Here is a 27,242-nt window from a genome sequence, read left to right on the forward strand (position 1 = left end):
AATGTTTTAAGAATAACCTTATAATGTATTATAAATACAGGCTTCATAGAAAGTGTTACCGTCAACTCTTCTATTAAAATCTTCCACTTCACTCATCAGAGAACAATCACTGTTAGGTTAACAAAAAAAAGTGCATTGGGCATTGTGCAAAAATAATTCATATTCCTCTTTGACCTGTAATGATAATCCAGACCAGAAAGGAAGACCTGCTCAACCTCCTGACAGTTGTTCCTCACTGTCAAGGTAGACAGGCACCCGGGAAGAGGTTATCTTATGAGACCACTTAGAGGGCTTCCCGTTGAGTGCATGAGCAAACCATGCTGCAAAAACAGTTATTTTGAGGAAATTGATACATTTAAGATAAAGATACAATAATTTGCAGCATAGTTAAAAGATAAGTTAATGTTATTCCTAATTAAGGCCCTCTATGAACCTTTACTATGAGTTAGTCTGTAATGATGAATAAAAGTGAACATTGTTAAAGTACCACCAGATGCTCCTCAGATCCCTGTAACTTTACAATGAAGTCCAGCAGTCTCTTTTCCTCTGCGGTGCGATCATCGACAGCCTGAATGTGGATTTCCTCAGAGATAGCACTCTGTACACCGGCTGAAGAGTTCCTTGAAGCAAGTATCTAAAGTACTGCCAAAACGACAGACTAATAATAACAAATATTGTTGTGCAACCAAGCAGTGAGCCCAGTTTAATTATGAAAGATGATTTACTGTATACTTAACTAATATGTTAAAACAATGAGTATTAAACAAGTCTTCACACTAATACAGTAAGCTACAGGTAAATCTGACACATCTCACATCAACATGCTTTTATCATCTTTGTTAAGTTTAATTAATGTGCTGGCTAGATTTACTTATTACAGTCGTTATGTCAAGAAATAAGCCACGAATTAAGAACATCGTAATAATTAATACAACTAGCAATAGGGAATTAATTATTATTTCTTAGCAGTTCTCTCGCTGGCTACGTAAACTTTGCATCGGTTTAAAGTTATAAAATCAAACTTAATTGAAAATCGGTCAATTTTAGTGATCCAATTCTCTAGGTGGCGCTGCTACAATAGAATAGGGTCCTAGAACTGCGGTCCTGAAACTGCAGCCTCCGCTTGTGCAGGAGCATACTATTTGACCGAGGTAGAAGAAGGATTACGACCGCTGAGCAGCTAATTCTCTTTCTTTAAAATTACTGTTTAAGAGGTTAGTAAATCCTTTGACTTTGTTTGAAATATCTAAATCACATGAATGTGAGCTCGGAGCGCGGTACTGAATGTCCGGGAATCATTGCATCTCTGCGCCGCGCTAGCCATCCTAAAGACTGCATCACTGCATCACTACAGATCTGTGATCAGAACCAGCCTTTAATGCCTATTTGGTTATCTAACGTTATATAGAGAGAGGTTACTTACGCTTGTTTGAATTAGCTTGTTTTTTATGTCCGATTCTGTATCTGAATATAAAGAAGACAGTGGATGTGTCTCAAAACCTAGCGCGCTTCCTAACTAGACAGCGTGGCCCCGAGCGGACTCAAAAACGTTAATGGGAAACTAAATATGATTTTATATTTCCTTTTGTATTGGTTCTGATTAATATTTCTGGAAGATCTAAGCTAAATTTCTCTTAATTATGATAAAATAAAAGAAATAAGCTACGTTGTATCACATCAATATGACAAAACCGCTGCTGTTCAATAAATAATGTAATTTATTAATTGTTCAGTTACATACAATAATCAGTTATAGCCCCAGATCATTATCCCCATTATCTGGTTGGAGGTGTATTAATGTCTAATCTGGTGTATTCACAACAATACTTTAAATAAACCTTAACTGAAATAATAATAATTAAAAAAACGTATTTTATATCAGCTTGTTGCCAAAGTTGTATTTCTTCCATTTAGTCTAGTTTTAATTAATGTACTAAAATAATTGAAACTAAAACTAACACAATAAATTAATAAGAACTATAATGACATATAAAAATATAACTAATAAAATGACAAAAAAACAACAAAATTACTAAAACTTTAACTAAAATGCTGAAAATTCAAAATATAAAGAAACAGTAAAAGTATTTTAATACGACTGACTTAGATTCCTTTCAGTCAAAAATATTACTTCAAATTTGAATGCTGATTTGCTCAATGAAGGCTATCTTTACGCCAGCATGGGGTTTGAGTGTTTCTTGCTTTATGAATGAATGCCTCATTAGATCATTTACTCAACCAAATTCATTTTCGCAACAAAAACAATCATAATTAATTGGCATGCCTACTAATTTACAAGTAGACTACAGAAACATCACAAATCACAACGAAGCACAATAGATATGAACAAATGAGATGTCCCAGTTCAAATAGTTCAACTTCGCTCAAATTCAGATTGAAAACACTGACTCACTCAATGATGGGTGCGTGTTCAGTCAGCTCGACCAATGAAATGCTCCTTCACAGCCTGGCCTTTATTGCTATTTGTTATTTGTATTATCAATGCAGAAAAGCAGTCGCTTGATTCAAAAAAGAGCGCTTCAGTGATGATTCAGCGGATGATGTTTAAATGATTCACAATCATCCTCCTGTGTTCGTATGTATGTGTGTGAATCTCTGCAGTGATGTCAGATGTTTGTAAAGACGCATTGTAACAAGGTTATAACAGCTCACCTCCTTCTATGATTATTCATCTCCGCAGTTTTGCAGCTTGATGTTTACTAGTCAGAAGCAGCCTTGATTTGGCTCATATGTGCCTGTCATGGCCGTGTCAAACACTGGAACGCTGGAGGACCGTCCCTGACATCAGCTTGTATTTAGTGGACTATTTGTGGACTGACCCAAAACTTGGTAAGACCACTAGACAGCACTTTACCATAAACTCCTAGACTCAGGTCAATAAACACGGCTATATTTCGTTCACTAAACTTAGAATGTCCTGAATAAAAGACTGAATTGTTTAAATGGGTTATGAAATATTTAGGATACTGTTCCTATATGTGCTGTATGTCTTCATGAGGCCAGTGTGAGTCTGTTACATATCTTATTCTACCGTATCAGAGTTTCCAAGGGTGTACATTTCCAACCACCCTGCCTCCTACAACTGTGTCCTATATCGGACGTCCTCATAAATGTGCGTAGGGCCTCTCTAGAAGGGAAAGAGATGCCATGTGGCGTTCTGTCTGCTCCTCTTAGTCATGCTCTAGTTGCCAAGGGTTACTGCGTCATTGTCATAGTTATGATGTGCTGCCATCACACTCAGTGGGTGGTTTCTGATGGTTTAGGTGTTTGGTGAGAAAGTGTGAATAAATATGTTTATGTATATCTGTGGACAGTTTTAATTCTGGGTCGGTGTTTGACATGCTGTCTCTTACTCACAAGGGAGGCTGCATAATTCATCAGTGAATGGGTCATCATGTCCTGATGTACATTTCCTTTTTGACAGCCTCTTTGTATATTATACGGCTCTCTGGAATGGAATTGGTTCTGATTGTTAGGCTAATTGTGTATATTGTCTGTGTATAACAAGCTATCCATTCATTGTAGTGTAAATACCCTGACATGTAATGTGGTGTCATTTCCTGTCCCTATAAAAAATAGTGACAAATAAAAGCAAAAGGTCAATCTGATAATGTTGACAATGATGTTGAAATGTTTTGTTTTTCTTTAATGGGGGTGTGAGGTTAAGTAGTGTGACGGTAAGCACTTGGAGCACATTCAGTTTTATACAGCAATACTGCATTTAAGGATTGCGTTTGAGGTCTGCTGCACTCGTACTGCTGCTGCAGTGACTCAGCAAGAGAAAGCAAAATACTGCTTCTGGAAAAAGCACTTATAATGGATGGAAATACCTTATCGTTAACAAGCTGTGAACTTCTTTTCATTCTTCTGACTGAGACTGGAGACTTAAGGAGATAAGACTGAGGATGGATGCTGACATGTTTGGAAGACAAGACAGGGCTGGAGTTAACTGGATTTAAGGCACTGTCTGCACTGATTCATTCTTCTGGGTGGGAATTTCACACTAATTCTCCGGAGGCTGGGCAGAGGTTTTGCAACAGAAGACACAATTACACATGAGACTGCAACTATTGTTTGGTCGAGGAATCAGATTACTCACTTTATTCTTGACTTTAGCTTATAGAAGAGAGAGCTTTTGTAGCTGCTGATAGGAAGAAGAAGAATCAAACAAATATATCTCACAGATTAGAGGAGACGCTCGACAGTTTACTGTGAAAACAGGACACACCCCGAGGGAGTGCGGTTCACTCATACACACACTGCCTGAAAGCAGTGCTTTCCATGTAGAAATGGCGACGGTCTCCGAATACCAGCGGCACTATAATGTAAAAGATCAGGTAAAAGATTAGGGTTACTGTTTTCACTACAAAGCAAAGAAGTACTGTATTTTTGGTCTGGTTTACCAATAAAAATATCTAAAAAAGCTTAAAATAAGATAGGTTTGCTTGAGAAGCAGAATTGTGGAGGATAATAAGATGTTTATGCTTAAAACAATATGTCTTATGTTTTGTGTGTGCAGCCGGACGGTGGAGACATGCAGTCTGAAGAGGGAACGGAGTGGCTCATGGAGCTGCTCACCGACGTGCAGCTTCAGCAGTACTTCATGCGTATTCGTGATGAGCTCAATGTCACACGTGTCTCACACTTTGACTATGTCAAAAATGAGGACCTTGAAAAGATTGGCATGGGCCGCCCAGGTGAGTGGGGTAGCATGTGTTTGAGAGGATTTTTGAATGTTGGAAAATGTTTTTATTAATGCTTTTTTAAAATATTTTATTATAAATAATTATATATATGTTTATTATTTATTTGGACGTATATTTTGATTTATTTATTTAGATGGTACTGTATAATATAATATAACATAATATAATATAAAAGATTAGGTGAATATTATAGTACATTTTATGATATTGTATATTGAACATATTTATTATATTTAGACATAGGGGTGGGCGATATGACCAAAATCTTATATCACGATATGAAAAATTTTATATCACGATAACCATATATATCTTGATATAGTTATTTTTTATTTTAATAAGGTTTTTTTGTGATATTAAGACCTTTGATACTGTAGAATTTTCATAATCCTTGTCACCAATGTTGATATCAAACTAATACAAGAAAAAAAAAAAAAAAAACTCAAGCTCACTGGAGATAAACAGTCAGTGATGAAATAAGAAAAATAAACTAATTACAAGCAATAGGACAAAAAACTACAATAAATAAGAAATGCAAAAATGCTCAAGGCTCTATTAGCAGCTGATGCGCGACTTATGCACTACTCTCACACAGAAACAGAGACAGCGCATGCATATAGCTCTGTAGTGTGTGTTTCAACAGCCTAAAATCAGTTGGTTTAAACTGCAGTGCTTAAAACGCGTGCAGAAGTTTTCATGACCATGTGTACTGCAACGTGACGTGAGCATGCACATGCTGTTATTCACGCGTCTGCCTGCATCCCCGTGTAATGCATGTAAGACTGCCGTCATTCGAATTATGAAAAAAGTATTGCCGTGAACAATGTATTTTGCGGCACCACGAAATAAACGATGGAGCATATTATGAAATGATAGACTTTTAATTTCGTCCATCCGATATATATCGTCATATCACCCAGCCCTATTTAGAAACATTATATTTTTTCTTCTATCTCTGGCTCTGCAGGTCAGAGACGGCTGTGGGAGGCAGTGAAAAGGAGAAGGGCCATGTGCAAACGGAAGTCATGGAAGAGCAAGGTATGGTGTGCATCCAGAAATGAAAAATGTCTGGTTGTGGGTAAAACCGACTTCGCTTCAGTCAAAAGAGGGCGCTATAGAGCCTCCCCTCCACATCCATTTCTTAATTTTTTGCTACACCTAAGTGTATAATTGTGTGTGAATTTCATGAAATTTTTATCATGTGAAGAGCCACAAAACATCCCAGAAGAGTGTTCAATTATGATGTGTTGCCACGGCAACACTATTTAAGCTCAAGAAACCTTTTGCATTTTACATCAGCTATTTCTTGGCCTTGTCAGGGGGTCTCCAGGGGTCGGCAACCTATGGCACGCATGCCAGAAGTGGCATGCAGAGGGATAAACGCTGACACACGAGCAATAGGGAAAACTGCATACTGACGTATATTTTGAGGTAATAACTTCTCATAGTCACACAGCCTGTTTGGAGCTATAAATACTATCAAAGTGTGAGAATTAACTTGCGCTAATCTACGGATGCACACGCGACCGCTGCACAAACTAGGCACTTCAGATCAAAGCCTCTGCGGTCTCGTCAGTGTCAAAATGACTGAGATGGCCAATCAAATCAAAGTAGGCGGGGTTTACTGTTCACAGAAGCAGAGCGCAAAGCAGGTAAGATGAAGCTGCAAATCATTTAATATAAGTCTTTTAATGATACGTTTTATGATAGAAATGTTAAATGACCAACAGCTATATCCAGTGATGCAAACTACTCTATTTTGTTTCTCAAATATGGCCACTTTTAGAGAGAGAGAGAAAGAGAGTGAGAGAGAGAGAGAGATGTGTAAATTGTCTGCGTCTGTGTCTCTCTCTATAAACAATGAAGCTGAGTTTAGTTACTTAAAAAACAGCGATTTTAACCCCCTCGTTGCTGAGAAATATAATGTAGCGATTCAGTATCGATTAATAAAAGTCGCATGGAAGCGCTGACAAGTTTATGAGCTTCTGAATGTTTCTTTTTGCACAGCGCGATCTTAGATATCTCTGTGCGAGTGGTGTGTGTGTGTGTGCACGCGCATCAGTTAAAGCAGTGCATTAGTATTAAACTGAATGGTTTTAATGCATTGGCCTTGTCACACACACACACACACATACAGTGGTGTTCAGTACGGTCACATCTGTTATTCAAGAAACCTTTAAAAAGTAAAAAAAAAAAACATTTTATGAAAAAATCCTCAGAAACTATTTGCATGAAAATCAAATAGGCCTATTGTTTTTTTAATTGTATAATTTAAAAACGTGTATGTACAGAATGCATTGGGGGGGGGGTGATGGGTGTTGGCACAGTGGTTAAGAAGAAAAATAAAAAATGGCACGTCAGGCCGAAAAGGTTGCCGACCCCTGTTTTAGACAGAGGCAGGTGGAATCACCCTCAGCCGTAGTCTCTGTGCTTGGGCCAGCAGGTGTTCACTGGGAAGCGGCCTGACTCCGATTCCCAGACCCCAGCAGTGTTCCGCAGCTCCTCCCCATCCTCAACCCAACCAGACGGCCAGCCAGCCAATCTCACCTGCCTCATCAGTGACAGAGACATCACGCTCTATGAGAAACTGGGAGACGGCTCTTTCGGGGTGGTGAAACGTGGAGAATGGCAGGCCCCGTCTGGAAGAGTGGTAGGAAAAAAGGAAAATAAGTGACACTAGTAATGATGAGATAGTAATGATAGTAAATATAATGCATAGTGTTTCTTCCTGTGCTGTAGCTGAGTGTGGCTGTGAAGTGCCTGAAGACAGACCTGTTGGAACAAGATGAAGGTCTAGATGACTTCATAAGGGAAGTTAACGCCATGCATTCCCTGGACCATCACAATCTCATTCGTCTCTATGGGGTTGTCCTCACACACCCCATGAAGATGGTGAGGAATGATAACTGAAGTACTAAAAATGGCATTTTGGACCAGCAAAAAAACATGTTTAAAATACAACTATGTTTCTACACTAAATCAGACTGAACCACACTTTGGTTCAAAAGTTTGAGGTCACTGCGTTTTATACAGGTACATCTCAAAAAATTTGAATATTGTGAAAAAGTTTTTTCTTATAATTATCTTCTTAAAACGTATTCCTTTTCCTACCCAATTTCTTCCTTCCAGTCAACTTTGCATTTAATATGCTTTGATACAGCACTCTGTGAACAGCCACCCCTTTCAGTAATGACCTTCTGTGACTTACCCTCTTTGTGGAGGGTGTCAGTGATTGTCTTCTGGACCATTGCCAACTCAGCAGTCTTCCCCATTATTGTGGTTTCAAAGAACAAGAGATACCCGGAATTTATACTCTAAGGATGGTCATTTAATGAAACTCAGTGTAAATATTCTAATATTTTGAGATAATGGATTTTTTACTTTCATGAACTGTAAGCTCTAATCAAAATTAAAACAGGAAAACTTTTGAAATATTTTACTTTACATGTAATGAATCTAGAACATATGAAAGTTTCACTTTTTGAAAAGTAAAAGAAACAAAAACAATATAATTTTTTTTTTTAGATGGACCTATATATATATATATTAGAATGATTTCAGAAGGATAATAGGACACTGAAGACTGGAGTAATAGCTGCTAAAAGTTCAGCTTTGCCAACAAAGAAATAAATAACATTTTAAAGTTTATTAAAATAGAAAACTCTTATTTTCAAATTGTTATAGTATTTCAAAATATTTAAGTTTTTACAGTATTTTTTGTTAAAGAAATGCAGCTTTGGTGAGCAAAAATTTAACAGGCTCCAAACTTTTAAACAATACTGTAAATGATGTTCCTTTTGTGTGAGCTATCATTTTAAAGCACTTTGTCTATTATTTTTGTGTTTCAGGTGACAGAACTTGCCCCACTGGGTTCTTTGTTAGACCGCTTGAGGAAGCGTCAGGGTCATATTTTGATATCAGTGCTGTGCCATTACGCCGTTCAGATCGCCTGTGGCATGGCGTACCTGGAGTCCCGACGATTCATTCACAGAGACCTGGCTGCACGCAACATCCTTTTAGCCTCCAATGACCTCATCAAAATTGGTGACTTCGGCCTTATGAGGGCCTTGCCTAAGAACGATGATCATTATGTGATGCAGGAGCACCACAAAGTCCCCTTTGCCTGGTGAGAAGAATAATATACCTGTACCATGTTCTACTTACTATTAATTCCCTCAGCCCATGTCAGCATACTCTGTGTGTTGCAGGTGTGCTCCAGAAAGCCTAAAGACCCGAACCTTTTCCCATGCCAGTGACACTTGGATGTTTGGGGTAACACTGTGGGAAATGTTCACTCATGGACAGGAACCTTGGGTTGGACTCAATGGTAGCCAGGTATACTCTCATACCTGAGCCTCACATCTATTTTTCTGTAAGTAAAGTTTGTGTGACATTTGTATGTGTGTCCTTCTGTATAGATTCTCCATAAGATCGATAGGGAGGGAGAGAGGCTTATCAAACCAGAAGACTGTCCACAGGACATTTATAACGTCATGCTGCAGGGCTGGTCACCCAAACCAGAGGACAGACCGACATTTGTGTCCCTCAGGGACTTCCTTGTGGAGGTAAAGTGTGGGATAGTAACAGCAGATGGCGATAATGGATAGAACATCCTTTTGTCAAGGTCTTGCATGTACACAAGAATGTCAAAATAATTACTGGTTGTTTTAATTAAGTCTTTCTAATTTGCTTATAGACAATGCCTACAGAAATGAGGGCACTGCAGGACTTTGATGAGCCAGACAAACTTAAAATTCATGCTAATGACATCATCACCATAATTGAAGGAAGGTGAGGACATATTTTGGTGGTTTTGTCAATTTGTTTTTTTTGCCCAGCCAGATGTGAAGTGTAACTGTATCATGTGGTCACTGTCAACCTACAGTTCAGGTTAATAAAAAATGAGGATGTTGACATAAGCTTGTTAATGTAAGTTAAAATTAAGATAAAAGGATTATTTAGTAACTCATATTAACTCAAAAACATCTAACACTTTTACAGAATTTGATAAAATAATCATAAGATTAATTGAATCTATTGACAGCTCTAATTGTTAACACACAAAAACTTTAATATATATATATATATATATATATATATATATATATATAGATATATATATATATATATATATATATATATATATATATATATATATATAGTGTTCAGTGTCATCTCTCTTTTCCCTTCCTTTCATACCAAGTATATGTTTTCTAGATAATATCTTAAGAATTTGTGCTTGTACAATGCTAATATAAAAAACAATTATTTAAATACATTTAATTATTTGGCTGCCTTTATAAATTAAATTATTTGTGATGATGTTAAAGAACCCATAACTTCTTAAAGTAATAAACTGCATTGTGTAGGTGTCCTGCACTGTTTATGCTATAAACATGAATGCTGAACAGCCACCTTTACAACAAGGTTTTAAATCTATTTTTAAACCCTTCTTCTATGCTGCAGAGCAGAGAACTACTGGTGGAGGGGTCAGAACAAACAGACCCTGAAGGTAGGACAGTTCCCTAGGAACGTGGTGACCTCTGTGGCCGGTCTGTCTGCTCACGACATCAGCCGACCTCTCAAGCACAGTTTCATCCACACAGGCCATGGAGACACAGACCCACATCGTAGCTGGGGTGCACCTGACAAGATTGATGAGTAAGATACCATGACCATTTATGAGCAATCTGTTGTTAACAAGCTCTATTAAATATTGACATCTTAAGGAACAGACTGCTTTACTTGTGTTCACCACTAGAGAGAGCAATATATTATTCTAAACTAGCAATTCTCAACCCTTTTGCCCGGAAGTCCCCTGTTGGCACAATATTCTAAGGATTCTCGATACAGGCTATTTTCTGTATTTCTACTGTAATTTCTGCTGTGTTTTCAAACTTTTTGTATTAGCAGAATTTGGAAGCTTTGTGTATTAATTAACCATGTTTTGTTATTTCAGATGTTTCAATGACTAAATGATCTTAAATTAAAAACAACAGTTATTGAGGAGGAAATGATATTATATTATATTATATTATATTATATTATATTATATTATATTATATTATATTATATTATATTATATTATATTATATTATATTATATAAGAAATAATTTTCAGTTTGCTTTTTATGTGTTTTTTTAAATTTTTAATTTAAATTAGAGGGCCTCCTTGTTGGGAACCACTGGAAAACTTGTGAAAATATATATAGAGGTGGATTTTGTTATTTATCGAGTGTGTTTTGTGTTCAGTCTGTATCTTGGTAATCCCATGGACCCACCAGATGTTCTTGGGATGGATTCAAATGCAACCAAGCCCACTAAACTTCCAAACCGGGCTAAAAGTAAGCAATCACTTGATCTTGTTGAGTTGGGCTGTTCTGTTCTTCTTCAGATTCACCACTTCTCTCTTTTGCTCTGCTTATCTTTTTTTCATCTGATCTTTTCTGCTTCAACTGTTGTATCAGAACTACCTCCTCCTAGACCTCCTAAACCAGCCGTTTCTCTTAAGAGTAAGAACCATTTCTCTTCTTTACTGCAATCATTGCATTACAAAAGCAAATTTCCTAAAGTTTTGCCTGATGGCTTGTTCCCAGAACCATTTTACAACTCTGTGCTGGACGATGATGATGATCTGATAGTGACAGGCGTGAAGAAGCTCTCTCTTAAGACTCCCACATACCTGAGTTTGCGCCTCCGCCCTTGGGAAAGCACTAGTCCGAGCGACCGCCTTAGCGAAGTCTCGCTCATTGACTTTGGAGATGACAGTTTCAGCTCTACATCTCCTTCCCCCATTACCGAGACGCCCAACCCCAGCACAGCGAAGCCACCTGCATCCTACGGCGCTTCAATCTTGGATATGGCGCCGCCGCAGAGCCCCAATCGAGCCCTACCAAACCCATTGCACCCTACTCCAGTGGTGGATTGGGACATGCGGCCCCTGCCTCCTCTTCCAGCATACGACGAAGTGGCTGTTGAGTGTGCAGAGCAAGAAGACATGGAAGTAAGTTCGATAAATGCATCTGTGTCACAGGAAGACGTAGTGTCCGAACAGACACAATCAGAAGATGGCATTAAAATCGATGGTAAACGCAACATTGAGGACAATCTCTTTCTACCAACCAAGCGTGTTGAGGAAACACATTCCTTTTCACAATCAGCAGACATCTTCAAGGAGCTTCAAAGGGAGGTGATGGTGAAGCTTCGGGTCCCTCCAACTGGACGTTCCCTCCCTTCTTCACCCCTCCCAACTCCTTCAGCTCTCGCCCCGCACCGCCAGATCATCCTGCCCTCCTCCTATGAGGACAAGCCTCAAATCCCTCCAAGAATCCCCATCCCACCCATGCGGCCCTCTAAGCGGGCAGGTATATACGGCAGCAGATTGTCAGTTTCCCTTGGAGACAATGAAGACGGGAACCGATGTCCGCCTCAGATACCTCCAAGGGATCACGCTGTATCTCAACCCAGCTCTCGGGCACCAAGCCCTATGGCGCCGCAAGGCGGCTCCCCTCAGCAAAGATCCAGCCTCTGTTGTGTTGGATCTCTGGGTTCCTGCTTGTCCCCGTCTTCTTATTCTTCCGCGCCATCAAGTTCCTCCACCATGTCTTCTACGTCCACGGCCACCACTACAAGTTCTCAGTACGGCTCTACTCAAGTGGCCCAGACTCCAGCCAAGAGTCCTTGCATCCTTCCTATCGTGTACGGTGGCGTGAAGGCCAGCAGCACTCATTACTACTTGCTACCTGAGAAACCGGCATACCTGGACAAGTACGAAAGGTTCTTAAAGGACTCTGAAGGAAAGGAGGAGAAAAAAACTACAAATATGGCCACTGTGAGACCCATGGTTCAACAGCAAGTTAACAAGCCCAATGCCTCCCCAAGCCACACCAGTGGGACCTCCAGCAGTCTTGCCTGGCCGAGTAGCACCCAAGCAGGTGCCTACAACCATGTAATGCTCCAACAAGTAAGCAATTCAATATGTTCTCACCATTGGCTACTCAATGATGTCATGGTATTCTGAGATGACCGATTGAGTGTTTCTGTAGGTGCAGGAGGCAGTACATGGAGTGACTGTAGAGGAGAGTCAAACGGCCCTTCAAGCACATGGCTGGAATGCTCAGGAGGCCGTGAAATATCTGAAGGTATCTGTGCGCTTCTTTTCAGACTCAAAATAGGGAAGTACTCATGGATAATAAAAGAGCATTTAAATATATACTGATTTCTGATGTAGGTGGAGCAGTTGTTTCGACTGGGTTTGAAGGCTCGGCCTGAATGTATGGAAGCTCTGGAGAGATGTAGCTGGAATCTAGAGCAAGCCAGCACCCAAATGCTGGACTCCTACGGTCCATCTAGACATAGGTAGTAAATGATGATTAAATGGATCAAAAATGAAAAGAGTCACCATTTACTTACCCTAATATTATTCCAAAACTGTATGACTTCTGTGGAACATAAAAAAGAACATTTGAAAAATGTCTAAAAAAATTTGTTTATACAGTAAAAATCAGTGGAGTCCAGTGATGGTTTGGACCCCATTGATTTTCATTGCATGTAAAAAAAAAAAAATGTAAATTCAAATGTCTTTTGTGTTATGCAGAAAAAAGAAACTAGAAAGAATACATTCATCATCTCACTGATATCTCTCTGATTTGTGTCAGATGCTAAAGGCAGGAAGTAGAAGAACAGAGCAGATCTCCATTACACTTGCAGCTAATGAGAATTGAGTTTCATCTACAGCTCATTGACTCTGGACCAGTAGATATTTGCAGGTCATTTGAATATTCATTGCTTTACTGCTTATAATCAATGCAAGACAAATGCAAAACTCACTTACTTGAAGTACAACAGTGCAATGTGAACAGTTGAACCATGTACATCAGATTGTGTTTTATATATTTGCTAAAAAGTTTGCTTTTCACTGCATCATATGTGACTTTCAGTCTGCAAAATGTTTGTAGTTTATTTATTCAGAATATTTTATCCAGAGGCATAGGTGATAATCTGATAATTGGAGACACAATGTGAATTTTGTGAGCACAGCTAATGAATATTATTGAGTTGTAATGGTCACTATGCCATTGATTTTATGTAAAGACATTGCAGGGTATACTATAGAGAAACAATAACCTTTTGAATGGTCACATTTACAGTCGTTCGATAAATTTTCATGGGCTAAATCTGTAATTTTAAAAGCAAATCCACATGACCAGGAATTTCACATAGGAAAACACCTTAGAAAGCTGCTTGGTGTGAAAGTGTCTTCTGCGTGAATTTCACAGAAACATTGCTAATGTGACCGCACCTTTATGCTCCTATTTATGCATAATGCTCATAACATCTGTTAACTCTCAAACATGATGTTGCATGCAGATCACAGGCTTTGTTGTTGCTTATTTAAGCCTTTACTAGTTATTCATTCATTTTATTCTATTCAATGGCGTTATAATTAGTCATAGCATTCGATGGCACAGCCACAGATCACCCACACTTGGTTATATTTTTTAAATAATTTAAGATGGTCTCAGGATGATCTCTTCCCTTCTAAGTGGGTGGGTCTTGGCCAAAATAAGCTGGGGTGAGTAAGTTTTGTGTAGCCAGATGTTAGAATAAACCCATTTTCATGTGCCATGATGACTGCAGACAATACACTTATAAATGCACCTACTATATTATTAATTTATTAATTTCCTTGTTAGTTGTTGGTCTTCATTGTCTTTTTGATCACAGGAACACTTAAGACATAATGTCCTTTGTTCTAAGTTGCTGATTTAGCTTACTTTAAAGTAAGTAATTTTGAACTCCATTACGCATTATGCGATTTTGCTCAGGTTCATAAATCACAGAAACTTCACTTAGTCTCTGTGTGAAGATGGGAAGTTTGTGTTAATGAAATTACCTTATCTGTTACAGGAATGGAACTGAATAACAGTTTTTTTATGTGCATTTTTCTTCTGTCAGAACATGTCGACTGTATGTCAAACACTTTAAATCAATCACACACAGACGTCTGGCTAAGCAAATTGAGGCTTCTGCTCTGTGCTCTGTAATTTTCATCTGCCTCTTGTCCAGATGCTCAGTATTGTAGTTATATTTTACCTGCACTGGTTTTGTGTTCATGTCTATGCAATTGCTGTTGCAATTTAGCTTTTGGAATATAGCCTGTGTCAGTGCTCACCTCATGTAGGTTGCATCCCACTTTTTCTGAAGTGAATGGCAGAATGTTGGGCTTACTGTAAAAGCTTTATAAATGTTTGTTGTGTAATTATCTATCTGTATTTTTGTATGAAGTAAATATTTAAAACTGCTGTGACTGGGGTTTCATTATTTCACCTGTCTTTGCCTTGAAGTGGAACTGCACGATGAATTTCCCCAAGAATCATGACAAGCCTTATTGAACATCTACACAATGTTAGAATGTACAGGCCTTGCTTGGGTCTAAAGAATATAAATATATTTCTTTAAAATATAAAAAGTAGAATAAATTACTCAAATTAATTTTTGTAAAATTTATGTTAGTTTATAAGGCATCAAAATGATATCACCATTATTTCTCAAATCTACCATTAGATGTCAGTAAAGCTAAAGAATGAAAGATTGCTTTGCATTGAAAGTTACTCCCAAGTATATAATATTTAATATTCCCTAGACTCTCTCATTAATTTATTTTCGATTACACTAATAGCAACCATTTCAATTGTCTGTGGAAACCCATTTCGGGTACACAAGGGGAAAAATAATGCTTTATATGCATTACTATAACTTATGTCATAATTATGACTTATGATGTCATAATTATGACTTAGTATGTCTTTGTTTAATGTTATAAATATGATTTACCAAAGATAGCTTTGAAAGATAGATATTTATTCATTATTATTTATCTTTCCGACAAACAATGAACTGGTAAGAGATACAACGAACTGAATGAGAGAAATTTTAAAACAGAGAAGTAACGGATTTTAAATTTTAACACAAATTAATGTTCTCTGCAAAGTTCGTTTTTTGTTAGGTTGGTTGCTTTCGGGCTTATTTTTCTTAGGGAAGGCTTTGTATTGCTCTACAATTAGAAAACTAAAGTCAAGTCAGTTTTTCATGTGCATTTTTTATTTATTATGATTATTATTATCAAGAAGCTGTTCAATAAGAGGGGAAATGTACAGTCAGCCAGTTATTATAACAAAATAAACCCCAACAACACTGCACCCATCTGTCCCACCAGAACTTTATGAATGTTTTTAATTTAGATGATGTTTAGACTTTAGGACAGTAACATTAGTAATGCAGCCTAAACTTTTCTTTAGCCTACCTTGTCAGAGTTAATGTTCTGTTGTTAATTTCATTGTACTCAGTGGAAATGTCTCCCTTTTGTTTAAACTGGTGTGGTTAGGGACACAAAGTAGCCTATAAATCATTTGACACTCAGTAATTTATGACTTTGTGTGGTTATTATAAATTATACTTTTTTGACTAAATTCTATATAATAATATATCTATCATTATTGTTATTTTTAAGATGGCAAGACATGTTCTTACATCAGTTAACCCTATAACTTGTTAACCTAAAGTCATGATTAGTGATGTCATTTATGGATTATTTCACTGCAGGCCCTAAATAATAAAATTACTCTTATTTGTTGGTCTGCTAAATCAATACTCAGTCAATAGTGAGATTGTGAAGTGGACAGGCCCTCAGCTTAATCAGTAATTGATTAGAGGGGCCTTAACACCCAAGATAGGTGTAACTTTTTCTGTTTTAGGGGCTAATTGATTAATTGAATCCATATTTACTGTAGATTTGATAGATACAGCTGCAAGTACAAAACCAGTTTGATTCAAACTGGATTGGTTAAACTAGTCTCATTTTATTCTGTACCCTTTGCAAACCAAAGCAATTTAATACAACTTGAATCTCTTTATGCTTTCCACTGCTCTTATTTTGATATGTAGTTTGCTAATGATGATAAGGCCAAGTGTTTGTGAGAAGAGAGTATGTGAGACTGATGTCGAGTCTCAGCTAGCCTTGTGACTTGTCACAGTTTTGCAGGTGCTTGTAATATGCCAGAGTTTCTTAATTAGAAGGTGCCACTGACTCCTGTTTTGCAGTCCTGGAGGTGTTGGTGTGAATGTGTGTTTGGTTGAGGTGAGCAATTTGGTAAAAGCATAAGTATTTTGGTACTTGGTACTTTGATTTTATATGAATTTGCATGATTTGATTTGTTGATTCCCAGCAGGCAAAGGACGTCAAAATAATGTTGGGTTGACGTTGGACATGACATCAGACAGACGTGTCATTGTGGTTGAGAATGAAAATCGGGTTGTTGATTTTATTTGACACCAATTTGCAACCAAAATTTAACCAGATATCAATGTCTTATGTTGTGTGCCTGCTGGGTTTGCTTTTTTGGAAGAAAAAGCAAGAAGCTCCTCCCCTTACCCCACCCCTAAACCTAATCATCAGTGGAGAGATTGCATGAAAACATAAATGCTATTGTTCTAATTCATACACATTAACTGCTAATTTACCAAAATATGCAATAGTAATACGAATTACATGTGGTCCCAGCATTTTTTCAATTGGTTCTAATTGGAATGGGTTGAAACTGTTACGATTTTCAGGACATTTTTTGCATGACAAACAATTTTGGTTTTTGTGTTGGGTCGACACTTGATGTCCAAAGTAATGACCTGAAGCAAAACCAATTTAGAACCACTGATCAAGAATATTCTAGAAGGCATTAGAGTGAACCGTGCAATAAAAATTTCCATTCGATAATTCCTTTGTTTATTAAAACCCTGTGGCACATAAAAAATGAATACATTGAAATGGCCCTGATGCATATTACTGCAAAAATTCAAATCAGGATTGAAACACTATAGGAGACCCAAGATGTTTCTTTAAACTCTTATCGAATAATACCCACTGCATTCGTGTAATATCCGATGACTCTTGTTCATGCTGAGATTAGAAATTAGAAGTGATGCCGATACTGAAGTCCGGCTTCTGCAAACCACTATCACAGAAACATCTCAGACAGCTGAGATTCAGATCGATAACACGCCTGTTGTAAACAAAGCTGCCCTGCTTCCCCTGGCCCAAGAGTTGCCCTGGTATATCAAGGCAGCTGGTGATACTTCAAACCTTTATATACAGGTTTTTCATCATCCTCTTAATCTCGGGAGGAAGATGACACAGTTGGATAAACTAAAAGGTGTGCATCTGTAAAGGGTGTGTGTTCGTTATTACCAAGAGATCTGAAAGTGCTGTCTGCAGTGCTTGTTTGTCCATACAGGGGAAGGGGACATATTCCCAGCCTTATTTTCTCATCTTTACTGGAGCATTAAAAGCTGTGTTGGAGACCTAAAAGTTCTTTGACTCACTGTCGAACTTGAGTATATTGGTCCTATCACACTCAGATGATGTCTGGCTCTTCCCTGAGCACCAGAAAGGTTCATTTAAAGGTGTTAAACCCAAGGGCTACAAGTAGGGCTGGGCGAAAATGATAATTATCACAATATAATTTCCTTGATGAAACAATAACAAGAGTTTGATAAATGTTAGATATATAATGTTTTTGCACCAAAAGTTGAATGAAACTGTGCTAACAGCACCACAGTAGAAGAAAGTATTTTATCTGGAAACTGGAATAGAGGAAAGTATTTTATCTTTTTTAATCAAAAACATTCAGATCACCAAAATGTAAAAGTTGTGGAATCCTAATAGGCTGTGTACTAATAAACAGCATGAGTCATACAGTCTAGCCATTTTATGGATTTATGATGTAACATTTCTTGTGAAGCAAGAAAAAAAAATTAGTTTATTTTTATTTCTGTCTGTATTGTGAAAGGCCTGAGGAGTAGACAGAGGCCATTGAGTGACATTTTCTTTGCACTTTAATGTCTGACAGTCAGACTTTAGATATTAACGTTTGGGGGGAGGGACACAAATGTGAGGGTGCAGGTGGCTTGTCTTAAGATAAGACCCTAGCTGTAGTTCAAACAGCTTTACACATATCAATTCCCAAACTGTCATTTTCATAGCAACAGATAACTGCGGGTCACCAAACACGCTCCCCAGCTTCTCTGCTCCCCTCCCACCTTGATGAAAAGCAGACAGCAAATTAATTTACACCTTGATGACAAACAGATACAAACGCACCCATCAAAGTTCTTGGTTATCTCTGAAATGTGTGATGTAATGCATGTTTATCATTCAGTCTGCCTCTCTCACTTAGTCATCGTCTTCTCCTGTTTCACCTCTCATTAAGCTGAAGCCTTTGGCCAGAGCCCTGACTTTTGGTCGAACGTGTTTGTTTTCTTCATTTTGTGCCATGTGGTGTGAAATTTTAAGTACTTTTCTTTTCACCTCTGCTCATCCACGTCCACAGGGCTTTTTCAAAAATTTATGTCATAATAATTAGGTTCTGTCCATCGAAGTGTGATTCTATGTATCAACAGTGTGAAAAGGGATTTATGTTGTCCTGATGCATGTGTTTTCAGTATTCTTTTTATTAAGGTTAGTAAAGCATCGCCATCTAAGCTTCATTTTTCTTTAAACATGCACAGCATGTGTACACACATCTTAGTGTGTCGTTGGGTCAGGTTTTGCCTGTTACAGACTAGCCAGAAAAACAGCTTTATAAACCTGCAAAATAATGTCTTGACATTCTGTTGAAATTCCACAAATTTAGGTGATGAAAAATATCATTAGCTTATTATAAAATTTCTTGTTTGCTTGCTTTTTCTTGCTTCTTTTCTTTCTGTCTTTCTAGCAAACTGTCCATTTTGTCTGTCTGTCTGTCTATCTATCTATCTATATTCACCTATTCTTTTGTTATTTCCATTTTTCTGGTGTTCTGTCCATCTGTCTCACTCTGTTTTAGACAAACTTTGCTTTTTTGAATTTTCTTTGAATTTCAATTTGTTAATTTTACTTTGTACCATCCAAATTTGAATTGTAATTCTGTGTCCTGTTTGCCATTTCAGTTTAATTCATTTAGAGTTAAAGAACTGAATGCATTCTCAATTCAGTTCTGAATGACCAAAATTTGAGGTTTCTGGTCATGTACAATGAATATCTTAATGAAAATGTAAAATGCAGAAAGGTCTCTGTAAGTGACAAAAATTATGATTAGCTCACTCTAAAACAATAGAAGTCAATAGAAAGTCCCCTCTTGTTCTCTCTCTATGGGGATTCTCCCTCATCCTGGTGTTAAATGGAGACAGATGCCTGTAATGGGCTGTGGAAATGGTCACAGATGCATCACTAAACAAAGTTGCACATCAGCGACTGAGGTGGTCATGAAAAAGCACAAAGGGACTTCTTTAAACATGAATAATGACTGCTGAGCACCCCCATCTCTTTCTGACCTCCAGTTTCTGTATTACCTTCGAGGACAGACTGAATATATTACATCCACCTTGTTCTCTGTCTCCCTATTTAGTCATTATTAGGCATTACAGTTCTTGACTAGGTGACTAAGCAAGTGTACAGGGAATTTGCTATAAGGGTTGGATGCGTGTTCGTTGTGGGGAGCCTCCAGGCTCAGGGTGCACTGATGATTCATGCAGTGACTTACATAGATGTTGTTGATTTTACCATATTACCACATGCCTTGCTCCACTTTCATGCTGCTCAGCTGCACATGAGAGCAACTCGTCAAAATCTCTTAAAGCCCCATCAAGTAATAATGATTACTTGGTAGCACATTCTACCTATATGGATGTTCTGTCACTTAAATTTGAGCTGTAAAATGATGCTCAATGTATCTGAGGTATCTGAATATCAGATTATAAAAGGGGTAATACACTTATAAACCAAAAAAATATATATATAAAAAAAAAAAAAAAAAAAAAGCTTGACAGACTGTGATCGCTATATATTTTCACTGAATGGAAAAAGCAGTGTGAACACCTGCAAAATATTTCATATTGTGAAGAAAGAAAAAAGATTTAAAATGACAATAGCATGAGTCACAGAGTGTTCATTCTTCTTTTTCTTTCTTTTTTGGTGAACTATCCCTTTAAGTTCAGTTCGTCAGACTGGGAATGATTTTGGCCACATTATCAGTCGCAAGAGAGGAATTTGAGGTAGATCAAACTTATGTGTTTTGTGACTCATACTTTGGTGAGTCTGTGTCACCTCACCTTGCCCGCGTCTTTCCCGACCCTACTCATAATGGTGATTTATGTATGCACTTTCTCTTTTCTCCTACAGTAATTGACAATGTGATGAATGGCTTTGGAAAAGAAGGCAAGGCACTCCAGCAGAACGGTAGTTTGTTCTTCTTGACTAGGAAGCAAACTCTGATGTCCTTTAAAAAGTGAGTGTTGCATTCATTTGCAGATAGCTGTGTGGAATGGACAATCACTGGATGACAGCAGGGCAGATTTCTCTTTAGTCAATTCAAAATTTGAAAGGCAGGAATCTAGTTAAATTAATCTGTCTGAATACACAGCACTTAAACTGATGATTTAAATCATGAAGCCTAATTAAACAGAAAGAGCCTGTTGAGATACTTTAGTCTTTATTACTGAAAAACTGACGTGCGATATATAATAAAAAATAAATAAAAAATGTTATGACCTCAGAAAGAATTTTGGACACTTTTCTCAAAAAGAACTAACTTTTCTGAATCATTTCTAGGAGGTTCAGGCCCAAAGAAATTTAGTAAGAAGTTTAATAATGTACAACCTTTTTCCTCAGAAGAGACTTTAATGCTTTAAAGCTTCTCTGTGTCTATTGAACCTCATGTGAAGGATAGCTCAGAGTCAGCGCTATCACTTTTGATCATTATTTAATTTTCTTCAAATGCTGGCACTGTCATTATTGGAAAATCTTTCCAGTATATTGTGAAATTTTGTCTGCAGAGACAGGAACAAAAATGTATCAGTCACTTTGAATAAAAATGTCTGTTAAATGACAAGTATGTGTAAGTGAGCAGAGATTCAATGCCTGATGTATCTGAGATCTTCTCAGGGCACATTTCTCACATACACACACACACACACACACACACACACACATACACCATCTGTCTTGCCAGATATGTAGCTGTATCACTAGACATAATGTATTCAGTGTCATATTAGTGTCATGTCTTTGTCATACCTCAGAATGGCAGAATGGGACACTATGCAATATGTTGATGTCAAATAAGCCTAATTCATGCAGATATCTCAATGGCTTTCAAAGTGCAACAAATGGACCTTTTAGACATTTGCTGGCATGCTAACTTTCTGGATAAAATTCAGTAGCACTTGTACCACTTTGCATGCAGTATTTAAACTTAAAGTCTGCATTTTTTCTCACTAACCGGCAATCCAGTTTAACCATATGCTAAATTTACTGAAATAATGAATATTCCAGCTTTAGCTCAAGCTGGAAACAGCTCTGAGCTGAACACACTGGAGAGAACATAGAAGTTTTTATCCATTGTATGGCAGAATGTCTGGAGACTGCTTGGTTGTTCTAGTTAATGTTGTCATGGCAGCACGTTAATGTCAAGGACTAGTTCTGTCTCTACTCATGTCATTTCAATGGCTTGTGAATAAGCAGACATGGTTGTCTGAACATCTAAAGAGTGTTTGTTGTATGTGCTGCACCTGACAGGGAAGCTTTTTTTCCTCAAACCTAGTTTCGGAAGAGAATAACTCAAGGTAATAACTATGTAATTGAAAGTTTTAGTTCACCCAAAAATGAAAATTCTGTCACTAATTACTCACCCTCATGTCATTCCAAACCCATAAGACCTTTGTTCTTCTTCGGAACACAAATTAAGATATTTTTGATGAAATCCAAGCTTTCTGACCCTGCATAGACAGCAACACAACTGACAGGTTCAAGGCCCAGAAACATAGCAAGGACATTGTTAAAATAGTCCATGTGCCATCAGTAGTTCAACCGTAATTTTATGAAGCTATGAGAATCCTTTTTGTGTGCAAAGAAAACAGAAATAACGACTTTATTCAATGATTTATTCTCTTCCAGGTCAGTCTGCCACCATTCACGAAAGTACCATGACGCATGCATTGAAGGGGTCATACGATGTTGCTAAAAAGAACATTAACTTGTGTATTTGGTGAAATGAAATGGGTTTATGCGGTTTAAGTTTCAAAAAACACATTATTTTCCACATACCGTATATTATTGTTTCTCCTCTCCTCTTCACATTGTCAACCTATATTTGTGTGTAAAGTGTCACAATTAAGCTTCCATATTCCTCACCCTAGAGATGTGTTAAGCCAGCACCTATTTTTTCATGCATACATATAATGACAGTTTGAATCCGCAACACTTTATGAAGAAAAACAGGGGCTGGAGTGAATGTATCAGCTGTGGTGCGGTGCTGTGATTGGTTCCCAGTGGCTTTGGAGAAGAGTGGCACCGCCAGCATAGCTGACATAGCTCAGAAGAACATGATTAATGGTGGAAATGGCATCCTTTTGACCTCTCAAGCTCCTCTTTACCATTATTCCCCTAATCATATCTCCTCCTGTCCGGGCCCATACCCAAGGGGAACCAGGGAGAGTGGAAGCAGACAACTCCCTACGCTGTGCTGTAGGTTTGGGCCTGAAAGTGATTTCCTGTGTCTGGATGGAAGTGATAAATATGTTGTTATCTACAGCGTGGCATTAGATCTGGGGCCTATGGAAAGTGAAGTTTGTCATCAAACTGATTTTTGCTGTCACTATGGAAAGGGTTTTTTTTTTTTTTTTTTGTGCTGTCAAACGATTAATCGCGATTAATTTCATCCAAAATAAAAGTTTTTGTTTACATAATATGTGTGTGTTCTGTGTATAGTTATGTATACATAAATACATACACATGCATGTACATATTTCTGAAAAAAAGTTTATATATTAAATATATTAATTTATAATATAAATTAAATTAATATAAATATAGACATGTAAATACATGTAAATATTTTTAATATATATATACTGTATGTGTGTATTTATACAAACATAATATACATAAAACACATATTATGCAAACAAAAACTTTAATTTTCTGGTTCATGTCGAGTCGCTGTCTATAAATGATTGGATGTCTTTTATCATACCTGCAGACACGTGAATAATGCTTTTACATCAACCGTAACACTTGTCCTTTCCATTTCTTTAATCAAAGGAAGTTTATGTTTATGTGTGAGGGTGAATACAAAGCAGAGATGACCTGTAAAGCTGGTAGGATGCATACATGTCATCTGTGCATGTGTTCGGGGTAGTGAGAGATTGAAGAAACTAATCAAGACCATATTAAAAAAAAAATCCCTCTGATCCTGAGGCCTCTTCACCTCACTCACGTCCGCCCATATGATCTAATCAGACCACATTATTATGACCTTGGCCAGTACACTCCACGCTGAGGAACCTCAATATACAGCAGGCTCCCAGCTGATAGCACACTGTATGGATTTCATATCATGTTAGACAGAACAGTCCCTGCGTGATGAGAAATTGAGATGTTTTGGTGAAAATCAGGCAGTGTGAGGAGGGATCATGTCCCTCTGTTCTTATTTGACATGAAAGGTTAGTTTCGCTTCTCTTATTCAGCATTTCTCTTGGGCTCTGTCTCAAATAGCAAAGAGGTCCATGGAAAATTAAATAAATAACAGAAAAAAAAAAACCCAAAAAAAAACACAAGAAAAACAACACAACACAACATTTGTTGACTTATCGTTTGTTGACATTTGTTGAAGTTTCGTTGCTATTCATTTTCCAATATTCACCATTACTTTAATCTTCAGTGTCACATGATCCTTCAGAAATCATTCTTATATGCTGGTTCTCAAGACACGTCTTATTATTAATGTTGGAAATAGTTGTGCTTGATTTTTGTGTGGAAACCATGATATGTTTTATGATGAATAGATAGTTTAGAAGAACAGCCTTTTTGTAACATTGTAACAGTCTTTGATCATGGCATTTATAAATGCTCAAAGAATATAATCAAGAATTGTATTAAACTTTATTAGTTGGGAACTGATGGGAGTGTGAGTGATATTTATATGATGTGGTTGGATTGAGGGGCAGCAAAATAAGAGGGCTTGGTGATGTCATCCAAAAACCAAAGTCGTTTCAGAGGAAGTTATGATATTTTGTGCGCACCAATGAACAATTCTCAATAAGACCAAGGATGTACAGCATATTTAGAAAGTAAATCATGTCCATTTTGATTTCATGTTGAAAATCCCAAAATTCTGTCTGTGTTTGTCCTCATCAGATTTTCACATGTGTATAGAGATTTGGTCTGAACATGCCAGTTATAGCTTGTGTTCATTTAAGCATTGTTTATGTGTTTGTTTACAGAGCTTCTCTGACTTCACTAAACTTTATTGCTTTGATCTGTTGTGCAATCATGGATAAGCCTTTGGTGTTATCATCGTCAACACTGATGGTTTTGGTTAATTATTTTTTGCTTGGTATCTAGTTGAAACCCTAACCTAACTTAATCCCATCTACTCCTGTTGGATTCCTTATGGGTAATCTCTTCAGCTGGTTTCTGTCTTCTCTTTTTCTCCTTTCTCATGGCCGTGTTGTAAGGTATCTCGCTTTCCAGAACAATGCAGCTTTTTTCTGCCCTGTTATTCTGAGCCTGTGCATGCAAAGGGATGTTTTAGTGTATTTTGTAACCCTGTCACGATTCACTGTGGGACTATTGGAAGAGACCATCTTGAGGCATAAGGCAACGTTGATGGAAATTTGTTGCGACAGTCACTATTCACACATACGATACACTTTAAAAAGGGAGATGTGGCTTGTTGGTTTGTTGCAAAGACCCATGGGATGATTGGCATACTGAAACATAGTTTAGAAAGATGGTGTTTAAGCTCGTCATTGACCTTTGGCAGCAACATTCTTGATCTTCTCAAGGTTGTGGACAAGCTGTACCAGCCAGGATCCACTTTGAAAGCACTGGAAAACATTTTATAATTTTGTCATAAATAATAAAAAACACCCTTGAATCAACTGTTTCAAAAGCTGTTATAATCAATTATCACAACATTAAAATATGTAGTATGAAAAATGGATATTCAATTGTAGGTTACAGATTACATTTAGATTACATTTAACATAATGTCACATGATCCTTGTTTTTTGAGGGGTATTTTTACCAGTAAATTGAGAACTCTTTAATATTGGTGAAATAACCAATGGTAGCAATATGCAGTGCATTTCTAGCAGTGCTGAGTGCTGAGACCTCATGGGTAAGTTTCAGTTTTTTTAGTTCAATCTAAGTCCATTCCTGTCTGTACAGTAGGTGTTTGGATAGTATTTTATTGTTGTCTCATACTTGTATCACTCTCATTTTCAGGCTTTCGATTTCTGCAAGAAAGCCTAGAACACCTACGGTGTGATGGTGAATGGAATCTGTGAAGCTCGTGTGGATGTGATTGTGTTAGAATGAATGTATGTTCATGCGTGTGGTTAATGTGTAAGAGAAGCAGCTCAACAAGACATAAACCAAATCCCACTCTATACTGAGGCCTCTCCACCTCACTCATGTCCACCCATATAAACTAATCAGACTTCATAATTATGACCTTGAGCGGTGCACCGCACACAGAGCAAACTCAATAAACTGCAGCCACCCAGCTGATAGCACACTGGAGGGATGGATTTCTTTTGTAATGGTGTTGCCATCCCAACATTATGAAAAAAAAAAATGTTTTGGCTAGGAGACAGAGATGACAGATATAGACAAAAGATGAAAACATATCCATATAATCAATGAGTACTTCAAGTGGTTTTCACGCCTTATATGTCATTGATTCAATCAAACTCACTTTCAGCTTATGATTGGTGGCATGATAGATCAGGCTTGGATATTTAGTGGTAATGCCGAAATGTTTTTTGAAAATGAGTTTTAATACCTTTTCACAACCTTTAAAAAAAATGTAGTCTGTAAGTTTTTAAAAAAATATTTTTGAGTCCCTTATGTTTATTTGATCAAAAATACAGTAAAAACAGTAATATTGTGAAATAATAACTGTTTTCTATTTTGATATATTTTAAAATTGTATTAATTCCTGTTATGGCAGAACTCAATTTTTAGCATCATCACTCCAGTCTTCAGTGGCACATGATTCTTCAGAAATCATTCTAACTTGGTGCTCAAGTAACATTTATTAATGTTGAAAACCGATGTGATGCTTATTTTTGTGGAAATCATAATCATTGTGGAAGATCTTTTGAATTAAGAGATCCATATTACACAAACTGTACAATAAGAATCCAGGTTGGGATGAAAGTTAAACCAATGCTGATTTTAGACAATTGGAAGTACAGTAGTTAATAAGAGGAGTCATGTTCTTAATGAAAATCAAACTTTTGCTGATCAGCACTATGAAATGCTGCACACCACAAGTTATCCTTCCCTCAGGAACCTATAAAAAGAAAAGCAGGGAAAAGGCGGCACCCCCTCTGTGCAGCTTCATGGGCTGTTTTGAGCCCTGAACATTTCTCTTAATCAAACATTGTTTTATCTTCCACCAGAGGAGCTAGAGATCT

General features: G+C 37.3%; 1 protein-coding gene across 7 annotated transcripts; it reads left to right on the top strand.

Moving 5' to 3' along the window:
• Positions 1-1,087: 1,087 nt before the first annotated feature.
• tnk2a (tyrosine kinase, non-receptor, 2a) lies at positions 1,088-15,031 on the top strand. Of its 7 annotated transcripts, XM_042751972.1 has the most exons (17): positions 1,088-1,214; positions 2,702-2,850; positions 4,541-4,718; positions 5,695-5,765; positions 7,150-7,377; positions 7,467-7,619; positions 8,576-8,853; positions 8,936-9,062; positions 9,146-9,292; positions 9,424-9,518; positions 10,194-10,388; positions 10,980-11,071; positions 11,195-11,239; positions 11,324-12,690; positions 12,773-12,868; positions 12,958-13,085; positions 13,385-15,031. In XM_042751972.1, the coding sequence occupies exons 3-17, from the start codon at positions 4,556-4,558 to the stop codon at positions 13,389-13,391; spliced, it is 3,192 nt and encodes a 1,063-aa protein (XP_042607906.1). In that variant the 5' UTR covers positions 1,088-1,214; positions 2,702-2,850; positions 4,541-4,555; the 3' UTR covers positions 13,392-15,031. The 7 variants fall into 7 exon arrangements, with proteins under 7 accessions (XP_042607906.1, XP_042607907.1, XP_042607905.1 ...); XM_042751973.1 differs by lacking the exon at positions 2,702-2,850 and having other exon boundaries at positions 1,109-1,214; XM_042751969.1 differs by lacking the exons at positions 1,088-1,214; positions 2,702-2,850 and adding an exon at positions 2,962-4,358.
• The last annotated feature ends 12,211 nt before the right edge of the window (positions 15,032-27,242 follow it).

Source organism: Cyprinus carpio, chromosome B24 (assembly GCF_018340385.1).
Source record: "Cyprinus carpio isolate SPL01 chromosome B24, ASM1834038v1, whole genome shotgun sequence".
Classification (NCBI taxonomy): Eukaryota; Metazoa; Chordata; class Actinopteri; order Cypriniformes; family Cyprinidae; genus Cyprinus; species Cyprinus carpio.